The sequence below is a fragment of the Ciona robusta genome, chromosome 4, assembly GCF_009617815.1.
Source record: "Ciona robusta chromosome 4, ASM961781v2".
Lineage (NCBI taxonomy): Eukaryota > Metazoa > Chordata > Ascidiacea > Phlebobranchia > Cionidae > Ciona > Ciona robusta.
The window spans coordinates 2340230-2352450 of NC_143238.1; the positions used below are offsets into that span (position 1 = coordinate 2340230).

General features: G+C 36.4%; 1 protein-coding gene across 1 annotated transcript; it reads right to left on the reverse strand.

The window, feature by feature from the left end:
* Positions 1–87: 87 nt before the first annotated feature.
* Positions 88–11962, reverse strand: LOC149736543 (sushi, von Willebrand factor type A, EGF and pentraxin domain-containing protein 1-like). The gene is made up of 21 exons (XM_089876120.1): positions 11739–11962; positions 10358–10416; positions 10064–10123; positions 9636–9738; positions 9268–9338; positions 8745–8801; positions 8438–8551; positions 7638–7808; positions 7178–7351; positions 6721–6903; positions 6157–6348; positions 5565–5741; positions 5320–5508; positions 4729–4935; positions 3851–4039; positions 2821–3009; positions 2389–2560; positions 1333–1474; positions 966–1134; positions 719–823; positions 88–465 (listed from the first exon to the last, which is right to left on the reverse strand). Exons 1-21 carry the CDS (start codon positions 11891–11893, stop codon positions 344–346), a joined length of 3000 nt encoding a protein of 999 aa, XP_089732246.1. The 5' UTR covers positions 11894–11962; the 3' UTR covers positions 88–343.
* Between the last annotated feature and the right edge of the window lie 259 nt (positions 11963–12221).

A 12221-nucleotide genomic window follows, 5' to 3' on the forward strand; every position in this document is an offset into this window, starting at 1 on the left:
TTGTTAACGAACAACAAATTTACAAGACTGGAGAATACTGTTATTCAGCAGATTTGATTAGTTATAACTTGAGACTAAAACACAAAATTATAGGTTTCAATATTAATGTTTATTCTAGTGACTTTATACAGTACATGCAAACAAGAATAAACGACACCATTAGCTGGGATTAGCGGATAATAAAAGTGTACATTCTTTGTCAAACTTATATACAAGTTCTAAAAACCAGTTGCGGACGTACGGACATATTATTTTGGAACCTTAGTTTCGGGAAGCGATGGATCAAGCATTTAAAATGTTAAATTTTTAAAATAGAATATTATTTCTCTTGTACTGTTTATTCTTATGCTGGGAAAGCTGTTGCCAATACATTAACTGCCGTACCGGTTTCATATATACTTCCCAAGAACCTTGTGCACTGTGAAGTTAATGAATTTCCAGTACCACAGGCAAATTCCCTTGCATCTAGCAAAGCAGAAACATTTTAAAAGTAGTTTATTTCATTCCTTTTTTACTACCAATAACTAAAAGGATTTATGACAATTTAAAAACTGTTGTTCGAAGTAGAATTGTAAAAGGTAAAAGAAAAAACTTTCCACAGTGCAAGAGATACCTATGTTTTCTGATGTCACCATTTTGTATATGAACATGAATATATTAAGTAAAAGTTGAATGATTTACCCAAATACACCAGAAATGGGCTCAAAAATTTACTTACAGTTTGCATTCGCGGCATAATTGGGATCAGATGTCTCCAGCAAAGATACTGTGTATATCGGAGGAAGACTAGCCCTCGTTGCATCCACACCGATGAGCTGGGTATCTGTGGAACAAAGATGAAGACAAATTGGTCAGCACAAAAGTTGCAAGGAAATAAGTTTCAGTGAATTAAATAAAAGTGTGGGAATTAAAGAAAAAACTAACAGGAAAAATAGGATCTGTGCGAGAATATAAATCCAACATACTTCTGAAAGCACCATAACCAGTGGCGGTTAACACATCGGGAAGTGCAAAAATGATAACATTCTGGTTGGCAGTGTCACCGTTGGCATTTGTGAAATGATAGGCATTGGCACACACCAAGTTGTCGCGGGGAGTCGCAGTACCACATCTGTATTGATTTGCAGTCATCCACTTGAAAAATATAAGCGAGGATTATTTTTATGTTCTCGTTAAGTTATGAAAAAACTTTAGCTTTCATAGCAATAACTTGCCACACACTTTAACTTACTAAAAAAAAATTAAAACATTTGACAAAAAAGTTTTAAAGGTATGAATGAAGAAAATATTTCTGTGAATTTTTGACGCGAATGATATAATTAGAGAACTTACATAGTTGGCCAAGTCAGCATTCGAGCTCAATAATCTCACTGAATTTGGAGCAGCAGCAATAATGTTTAGGCATGCCCCATTGTGCATTTGGACTGCCATTCGTGTTTTACTTTGAGTTACTGCATTCCATGTACTCTCAAAGCTGTATGTGATTCAGTGGTTTGTAAAATAGGAAATCGCAATTTTAAATAGATTTGTGTTATAACAGGGGAAACAATAGAAAATAAAGACATACATGAATGAATGAATGAATGTAACTTACTTTATCCTCGCGTGGCCGGAAAACGACAGTCGTTATCACACGGGTTTAACACCTCGTGCCAGCTTACGAGTTACCATGTATATGTTACTTTGTGGGTGATTATTTTTTTGGGGAATTTTTTCATTTTTTTTATGTATGGCTGATAATTTGGACAACCCATTAGTGACTACTGGGTTGGAGCAATTGTCGTTAAGTGTCTTGCCCAAGGACACATACGCCCACAATGGTAGCAGCGACGAGCCTTGAACCCATTACCTAATGGTTACAGGCAGGCGCGCTAACCACTACGCCACGGCGCCGGATATATTAAACGGAGACTTATCTGATAGTTAAATATATTTGTCAGCCGGTTGTTATTTTGCTATGAGAAACAGTGTGTCAGATCATTAAGCCATACATATGAATGAATTTAACTTACTTTGTCCTCGCGTGGCTAAAAAACGACAGTCGTTATTACACGGGTGTTTATACACCTTGTGCCAGCTTACCAGTTACCAGTTACCGTATAGGTTACTTTGTGAATGAATTTTTTACGTATAGCTGATAATTTGGACAACCCATTAGGGACCACTGAAGGTTACAGCAATTTCTTGTGTAAGGACACATACGCCCACAAAGGCGACTAGCCTTGAACCTATTACTTTGGTTACAGACAGGCGCGCTTGCTACGGCGCCGGATATAACAAAGACTTACCTAGTAGTTAAATACATCAACCAAGTGTTATTATGCTATAGCAAACAATGTGCTAGATAATCATAATAAAATTGATGAGTAATGAAGGAAAACTTATTACTGAGTAAGAAAAGCTTGCTGCTGAAAGAATCTCGGGAAGTTGGCTGATGTAAGAACACCCGAAGGCCCAATGGGTCTGGCGTCAGAAAACGAAGTTTCAAGTTGTGTACAAGTCTGTGTTTCTACATTGTCGTTTCCTTCCATTATGAAAAGCAAATCCAAGTTGCGGTTGTCTAAATAGGTAATGCACCAAATGAAACTAATGATGTACAAGATACATAAAAGCACTAAATGTAGGATAGATTGGATATCTTTTTATTGATATGTCAGATTAGATGACTGTCTACATCTAAGTATCATTCATTAATTGGAAAATGTACTTGTTTAGGAAATCACGTACATAATACAATTCCTTTACCCTGCTATATACAATAAGTATACCAGATCAGTAGATTAGTTCCATAAAAAATTATTAAAACAAATAAACATATACCTGCTACGCATATTGGAGCAGTTGAAACAGACCATACCCCAGCAATAGCTTGAAGCTGACATGTATTCGTAACTGGATTTCTAAGTGAATAACCCGAAGCGCAGGCATAAGGAAATGAGAAGGTAATAATATAAGGTCCTGCAGGGGCAGCCACTCCATTACTTGTGATTGCAGGTGGGGGCCCACAATCTGGAAGATAAATTGAATTAACAAAAAAATGCCCTTTATTTATCCTTTCGTGGTGGGGAAACAAGAAATGTTATACGATGGTGCCCCTTCATAGACATAGCCTGTGTCCATTTATCAGTTACTATGTATGTAACATAATATGAAATTTGTTTTTTTTTATTTTTTTGTTCAACCCCTCACAAGTTACCATGTATGCAACTGTGGGTTTTTTTTATTGACTGTGGCGGAGAAGTTTGACCACCCATAAGTCAACAATGAATTAAAGCAATGTTTATTAGGTATTTTGCCCAAGGATACATACACCCACCATAGCATTGAGCATTGGACTTTTGATTGCAATGTCTGCGCTAAACTACTGACTCACGGCAGGGGGAAAGATAATAACTTTAACACTGCTAAAACTCTGAGCACATAAATTAAAAAACTCTGGCCCATAAAAAAAGGTATTATACCTTACAGATTGATATTAAGCTAAATTATTCATGGTGCTAATATAAAGAGTCTGATGTGGCAGATTCAAACCCACTGTTCCATTTTTTTGGATGACTATTTAATTGATTTTTTCTGTCACTCTACCGATTTGGATAAACCATCAGTAATGACCAGGTTGAAGTAATAACCAATGTATGTCATGGGGGAAGACTCATGCACTTGCAATCGTAACACAATCAAGGTCTAAATTGGTACAATAAGTTATCTAAGAGCAACTATGCTTCATCATCAAAGCTTCTGAATTGATCACAATTTTAACTTCCTATGTCATAAATTATTATACGGGTATATTCATAGAATGGTTTAATAAATAAAAAAATTTGCCTATATTAGTAATTGTATAACTCACTTGTGGCGCATAATGGCCCTGTACTTGGACTCCAATTTGGACTGTTACATGTTAGTGAATCGCTTCCAGCCGTAGATGGTGAGGAACCAGATTGGCAGGTGTATTGGACTGTGGTTGAAGTAAAGTAAGGCCCAGTGCTGGGGGTGATTGTGGTAGGTGCACCCGATGACGCAGGTGGATCTGAACAAGCTAATAAAAAGAAAGTTGTAAGTACTGTACTTTGATTTTAGCCTAAAGCATCGTATTTAAGAATATCTTACTTAAAAATGAATAAATACAAGTGTGTCATAAGAAACCCTAACAATGTTATAGTTCAGTTCATACACCTTTTCATATAGGCTAACAATAATAGAACATCGGGTGACTTAATCACCCCGACTTTTAAAACAGGGCAACCTCATGTTTTATCTCCACAGTTTTATGCCTCAAACACTTTTTACCCTGCTGCTAGGTGCCTATACAAATGAGCAGAACTAAAGTATATTGCATTTTATGCATTGATCAATAAGGTTTCTTCCTGTTTAACAACTAAGAGAAACTTCAACTGAAATATTTAGCAATATTCCGTAGGATTTGGTTAAAAATTAAAAAAATGTGATGCCTTTTCTAATGCCTGTAAGTTACCAAGTACAACATACCAATTTGTGGTAATTTTTTTTTGTGTGTGTGTTAGTGGAACAATTTCCACAAATCATGGTCATTGGGCGGAAGCAGATTAATACAAATATTTGCCCAAGGACACACACAGCAACCATTGTGGCTTATCACGCTCCAAACCTAGTAACCTATGGTTAAATGATGAGTACTCAACCACTATGTCAGGCGGCTTGTTTAAAAATGCTACTAGATCACAGCTAATTTACTAATATGAAACTTACTTGCAACACATGTAGCAGTATCAGCCGTAGTTGGCAGTGACCATGCACCAGTGTTCAAACAATTGTTAACTGTTGTACCACGGGGGGCATCGTTTGGTCCTGGACAACTGTAAGTTATAACTGTACCTTCAACCGTTTCACCCATTACAGGTCGCGTTGTAAATGCAGAACTGATTCCAGTATTGGTAGTAGGTGGTGTTCCACACTCTGTTGAAAATTGCAGTAAGATAAGGAAGCAGTAGATATGAAAGTAGTACAAAAGTAACAGTCATAGTAACACTAGAAATGTAATAGGAAAACCAAAAGCAATAAACTGATTTTATTTGGACATCTCTATATTTTTATCCGGTGGCATTTAAGGTATTTTTTAGGACTCGCATTTTGTCTTGTTAACAAATATAAAATACATAACAAATTCTTTGCATTTATAAAACAGTAGGTGATGCAAACTATTTTTACAGTAGTGATGCATACCATACGGTATTTTTATTTTTAATTAATTTATTTCTAATACTAAGGTATTTATGTTAATAGAGTGGTGTTAACGCTAGTGTTCTGTATTTGAGCACAAACTCAACATAGCCTACTTACTAATGAGACAATTGTTTGTCACAGGCACGGAAAACATATAAGATGGTGAAGTACACGTCAGTACAGAAGTTCCAGCTGGGTTGAACACATGTGTTGGTGGGCAACTAAAAGTGATTGGTTCGCCGATTTGAAATGTCGGGGAATTCGGGGTAAGTATGATATTTGCAGCTGGAGTAGGTAGCAGGCATACTAAATAGAGAAACGTCTTTAGCTGTGGAACTAGCTTAGCATAATAAGAACGGTACCTTGTTGACACGTAGGTGGTGGATTTGACCAGCCTGAAGCTAAACATGTGCTTTCTGCAGACCCAACCAATGTTGGTGGGAAAGTACAAGCATACGTTACCTTGTTACCAATTGGGAAATTCGTGCCTGTTGTTACTGTTCCAGTGCCAACTGTTATAGGTGGAGGGGCAGTACAACCTGGAAGTTATTATATAGAAAATGTTGTGGTTTTCCATTTTAACAGAAAAACATTTTTCAACCAGCAAAGCAAACAGATTCAGTCCGTAACAGTTAAAAAGTGTAATGGAAATAGTTTCATTCCATTGAAAAAATTTAAAAAACTTTTGCACGCTGTTTAACGAATATTGTTGTTCTGTTTTCTTATGCAAATGTAGCCACTAAGGTGGTATCTCATTGTGCCCAAAGTATGTTTTCGAGGTTCTTTGCTTTTTAATGGGTGGGGTCATATAACATTACACACACAAATGGACCCGAGATTTGGATCAAAGTGAGCACATTTTACTACTATTACTTTGGAATGTCAGTGGAGATTTTTTATTCGTAATGTCATTTGAACCAATAAAACTTTCCTTGAAATTGTGATTTTTATTACCTGGGTTACACACTGTTGGCCCTTGTGGGAAAACCCAAACACCACCAGTAGAGCAAGTAATTGTGGCGGAACCAGTTAAAGTGAATCCTGTATTGCAAGTGTATGTGGCAGTGTTACCAACAGCAACATTAGGAGTAGTGGCGACATCGGGAGTGAAGCTAGCACCACTGACAGATGGTACTTGTGGACACACTGTAATGCAAATAATGCACAATAAATATCAAACTGAATAAATAAATAAATGAATGTAATCTACTTCATTCTCGCCTGGCCGGAAAACTACAAGAGTATAACAGGGTTCTGATTCATACACCTTGTGCCACCAAGTTACCAGTATATTACTTTGTGAGTGATTATTTTTGGGGATTTTTTTATTAGGTATGACTAATAATTTGAACAACCCATTAATGACCAGTGGGTTAGAGCAATTGCTGGTAAGTGTCTTGCTTAAGGACACATACCCCACAATGATAGCAGCGACGAGTCTTGAACTTATTACCCCTGTGTTACAGGCAGGCGCCCTAACCACTTTGTCATTGTGCCGGTTATTGAAAATGTAGATACCTGTGTTGCTGCATGTTGGTGGGGTGGATGGCGCGAAAGAATTTGTTGCTTGGCAACTTGCTTGAGGATTTCCAACCAAAGTGTAACCAGAGGCACAGTTGTATGTGATTGTTTCACCAACCGCATAGGATGATTGCACCGGAGTGTACACAAGATTTCCCATAAATGGCAGAGGTGCACAAACTTAAAAAAATACAAGCTTGCTACTTAGTTTTAGATTCTATTAGGTGTAAATAAAATGACGAGCCCTTAACCTTATTACTGAAATGAAAAAAATACTACAAATGTAAAGAGAGTAAATGCCAGGTTACATTAACTTTGGAATATTGTTCTTTATATTCTGTACATTACTCCAAATCAAGTTATCCTCAGTATAAACATAGCCATAAGTAATAAAGGATTAACACAATACCAAAAAAGCACAAAATTTAAAATATTAAAATCAAAATGTACAAACTTCCGCAAGTAGGACTGGGACCTAGCCACTGTCCAGTTCCTAAGCAATGATTTGTGCTTGCACCAATAAGGGTTGACCCAGTTGGGCAACTGTATGTCACCACATGACCAACAGAGTAAGAGGTAAGAACAGGACTTGCAGTAACAGACTGTGCTTTTGGTGGCGACATGCATACTGTAATGTGAATATTATTGTATGACTATATGCCATTTGAAATGTGAGCAGGTAGTAGAATTTAGAGGTTTAAGTTTGCACCGTTCAAAACATATATAAGTATGCTTTTAAGAGATTTTACTATTTAGTATTAATTTGGTATGAGACCCCTAAGCTAATAAAAGTGCAAATAAAAAATTAATAAAAAAGTTATTCAGTTTCTACAGTGGTTTATGTGGTGCATACAAAATGTATTTCCCAATTTATTAGACAGGTTCTTTTAAACAGAAAATTAACTTGAAGTTACCTTTTACACATTGAGGGGAAGGAGACCAACTTCCTGATACCATACATGTAACAACAGAAGCGCCAACTAGCTGATAGGTTCCAGTACATGCATATGTGTACGTCTCTCCAGCATTATACGTGGCAACTGGCGGGACATTTGCATTTGCTATAACAGGTGGTTGTCCACAAACTGAAAAAAGAGAAAATTTTGGGGTTTAAACAAACAAAATTTCGAGAAAAAAGTTTACAGACTGTAATTTAGGACCAAGTCAGTTGTTACGGACTACTACATAGAGAATCACTGGGTTGCAGAAATTTTCTTACAGTGTTAAGGACACATACGCCTAGAATGGAAAGAACGGTGAATCCTGAATGAATAAATGTAACTTACTTTATCCTTACATAGCCAGAAAACAACAGTCGTTATAACACGAATGTTCATACACCTTGTGCCAGCTTTCAAGTTACCAAGTATGTTACTTTGTAGGTGATTATTTTTTTAAGTTTTCTCATTTTTTATGTGTGGCTGATAATTTGGACAATCCATTAGTGACCAATGGGTTGGAGCAATTACTGTTAATGGTCTTGCCCAAGGACACGTACAACAAAGGAAGCAGCGATGAGCCTTGAACCCATTACCTCTGGGTTACAGGCAGGCTAACCAACTGTGCTAGGGCGCCAGATAGATGTATACATTTGCTATGTGATACCTGAAACTGATCTATATACCTTTTGTTTATTAAAATCTTAAAATACAAACGAAAAAAGATAAAACATAAATGTGTATGCAAAACGGTTGAGAAATTTCTGTCAGCTTACCATTAGTACATGTTGTGCCTTGAATATTAGGGGGACAATCACAGCGAAATTTATTCTTCAAATTGACACAGACTCCTCCATTTTGACATGGGCTGCTAGCACATTCATCAATATCTAAATAATAAATACAACTTCATGACCATTAATTTACATCAAGCACATTAATTAAAAAAACAACAAGCTGACAGAGTCATGGTTTGCACGGTATGGTACCTTTACCATATTTTTGCAGTTTGTTTAATACATAGTTAAGGACTGTCATATTTTGTAGATATATAGCACGCTTGCAAAATCTTTTTTAGCTTACCCGAACACACAGGAGGGTTGGTAAAACCAGCTTCACATGCCTTTTTCTGACGAATAACTAAAACAATAATACGATGGGTAAAAAAATAATTTTAATACTTAATGTAACTTCTTCCATAGGTCTGTTTAGATACGAATTATTAAAACTTATTTTTCACTGCGATGAAGCAAAAACAAAGTTACAACATATGTGTTCTATTGTCTGCTTTATAGAATATAACATATTAAAATTGATTACGTACAATTTGTGCTTTGCTACATTGTGAGTGATTATTTTTTCGACATGGTAGTTAGTTTAAATTACTAGTGTTCAATTTATTTTCATTAAGGACAAATACTGTGACAATGTTAACAGCATGAAGCTTTTATTTAAGATTATTAAAAGGACTGACCAACATAAAAAACAACTGCCCATAAATAAATAGTTTAAATCTATACATTTCAAGTAAACGTTTATCTAAGAAATGTTCAATATGTATCCACCATTTGTTGTTGGCAAGTGGAAAATTATAAAGTGATCTTACTGTAGTGTGATGCATGATGACAGGACTCGGTTCTGTTGTGCCAGCAACAACTGAAGCTTTCGCATCGACTCCTATTAAATAAATAAAAAATTATAACAATATTCGTTTACTTATGTTATAGTCCACGTGTCCACCATAGCGTTAGACGCGTGATTTTTCGCGCCTTTGTGTATGCATATTATATAGTCGCGAATAAATATAGTACCGTGATTTTTCGCGATAAGGTTTATACATATTATATCGCGCCTATATGTAAGCTATAGTACCGTAATGTTTCCGGCATATACATAGCATATTGTCCCTATATGTATAGTCGAGTAACCTTCGCCTATATATGTGCCTGTGCTTTCGAAATTTTTCAAACTTACTTTGTGGTACGAGAGTTACCACACGGCCTTCGGTTCGCTACGTTACATTTGCGAACCACAATATTTCCATCCCGAGTTGATAAACCACCGAGCGTTAAAAGACCTGTAACAAAAACAGCAAAATGTCAATGCGCGAAAGCGGCGAAACAATGCTATGTTTTTCATAACGGGCTAAACGGCGAGATGGGACATGTTTTCATTTTATTTGCAGGGTTAGTTAACCGTAGCCTGGCAACTCAAAAGGGCGCTTATTATTAAAACACGATCCGGAAATATGAGCTTTAGATCTTAACGGTATCCCAAATCTTACCCCGCAGTACTTTATATGTTCAACAAAATCGGCTTTAACCGAATTTGAATTGTAATGTCCGGAAATTTCGTGCCACTACAATATTCTAGAAACCTAATAGAGCAGTTGTTATACTTACCGTTCTGCTGTCCAGTATTGGGGTGTACCGTAGGTTTGAAACGCATGTTTACCTCTTCGCCTAAAATACAGTGAAAATGACACCTAATACAGTCGTTCGTACATTCATTATTTTGTATCAACGAAGTTTGTAGTAGTAACAGTTTAAAAAGTTTTCTGTAGGTAGTCTTCCGCATTTGAAAATCAAATAGCGCTATTTTTATATCAAGTCGGCTTAAAACCGTTTTTCTTTTTAATTGAGTTCGGATACTTCTTTGTGGGACTTTAGATGTAGCAAACTTAATACTAAACTTACGCGCAAGGAAACATCTTGTACTGGGCGCAGCCGTACTGAACAGATCATAGCAGCAACCTCTGAAAACAAAGAAATATGATTGACATGAAAATTCATCTGAGTTTGTCGTAGCTGTAGCCCAAAGTACAATAATATTAATTTTGTATGGAGAACCTATGTATAGCCAGAAAGGAAAAGAGGTCCTGCAACCCGGAGTTAAGATAAGAAAAACGGGTTAATTGCGTGGAGAGTACCATAACTAAGAGTGGCGGGGCGGTGCCATATGATAGCCTATAATCATTACCTATACGTATGTTATGCCTTTGCGATACTGCCTAACACGAGAGAGAGCGTACTGCCAAGCGCGAACGTTCTTACTTCCTGCTCTGCCCCCAAGCTAAACGGCGCACAGAAATTAATTTTTGTTTTAAAATGCGAGCTAAATCGTAATACAAATCGAAAAACAGATACTTAGCATTTACTAAATGACGATTAGGTTTTACGCTTAACTAAAATGGAGATTACTTCTATTAAAATGAATTAGTAAACAAAAATAATATATGATCAAAACTTTAATAAAAGGGCATATGCCTTTGATATCGGTTATTTAATGGTCCGCTATATATATAGTAGAGTGAGGGAAGATAGGACACCTTTAACACATAACATCCAAATAGCCTGATCGCGTTTTAAACAATTAACAACGGTAGTGGAAGTCGTGAAGATACGGCTTTATAATTCATTGAATGTTCTTTGTTTACTACCAAATGAAAAGATAAAACTAAACGAAAAGGTACTCTATCCCCCACCCTACTATACGGCAAACGTGTGCAATTAATTACATTGTCTAGCTTAACAGGTTAAACCTACATATGTGTCCACATGCCGAGTACGTTGTTTATAGGTCATTTCCACTTAAGTGGTTACAGCTACGCACAACCTTGGCATAGCAGCGAAGTTATTTAAACCCCCGGGGTGGTGCAATGAAATCGTGTATAATATATAGGGTTACGGTCAGAAAAAGGTGTATGAGCAAAATTCAATTTATACAACTGAATTTCGTATTTTTCGCTTACTTTATGCGCCTAATTTCAGGTCAATTATAATACACTAATGTTTTTTCGGCAATTATTACACATTTAAAAAAAAGGAATTTAGAAAAAAATATAATATATTTGACTGGGGGTAGACGGGACACCTGTAGCACATTATATCCAAATATCGTGATCGTGTTTTACACAATTAACAACGGTCTTTGAGAGTCGTGAGGATATACGATTTTTTAATTACAACTCTTTGAATTATTATTGTTTACTATCAAATGGGACGAGAAAATAGAATGAAAAGGTGTTCCATCTTCCCCCAACCTAGTATATTTTATAGGATATAGAAAATAGCTTACGCTGCTCTGCATTGTGCTGGTGTTACGACTGCTCCTCGTGCAAATCTCGTACAACGAAACCTTGAATACAAACTGTAATCACAAGTCAATTGTCCTAACGTCGAAGTCAGGTCGAAAAGCAGCACCACAGAAATAATCCTACTTGCCCAAGACATCGTTATTCGCGACTTGCACTGCAACTAAATCGCCTTCCAGATACGTCTTACCAGCATTTATATTTGCTTTTTTTGTGATTTTTTATTGGCATCGGAAACTTTTTTTCTTTTTTTCATTTACCAAGCGTGCGCGAATTTTTTGTGGGTACTGTTTACAGTTCAAGGGCGTATGAATGTAACAGTTCATTTGTTCCACGTATTTGGTATGAATCTAGTTCTCCATCTTATAAACAATCACTCTATTATCGGACGTGTTTAAAATTATATCTGCTGCAAGGTGTGACCTACTTATTGTAACGTTGTTATAACGATTTTTTAATTAACTCAA

Coding starts and splice junctions, on each gene's coding strand:
- LOC149736543 (XM_089876120.1), bottom strand. CDS start 11,893: ATGTCTTGGGCAAGTAGGATTATTTCTGTGGTGCTGCTTTTCGACCTG. Junction 7,352..7,637: donor TTCCCCTCAATGTGTAAAAG/GTAACTTCAAGT, acceptor TTCACATTACAG/TATGCATGTCGCCACCAAAA. Junction 2,561..2,820: donor TGCTCCAATATGCGTAGCAG/GTATATGTTTAT, acceptor TTACCTATTTAG/ACAACCGCAACTTGGATTTG.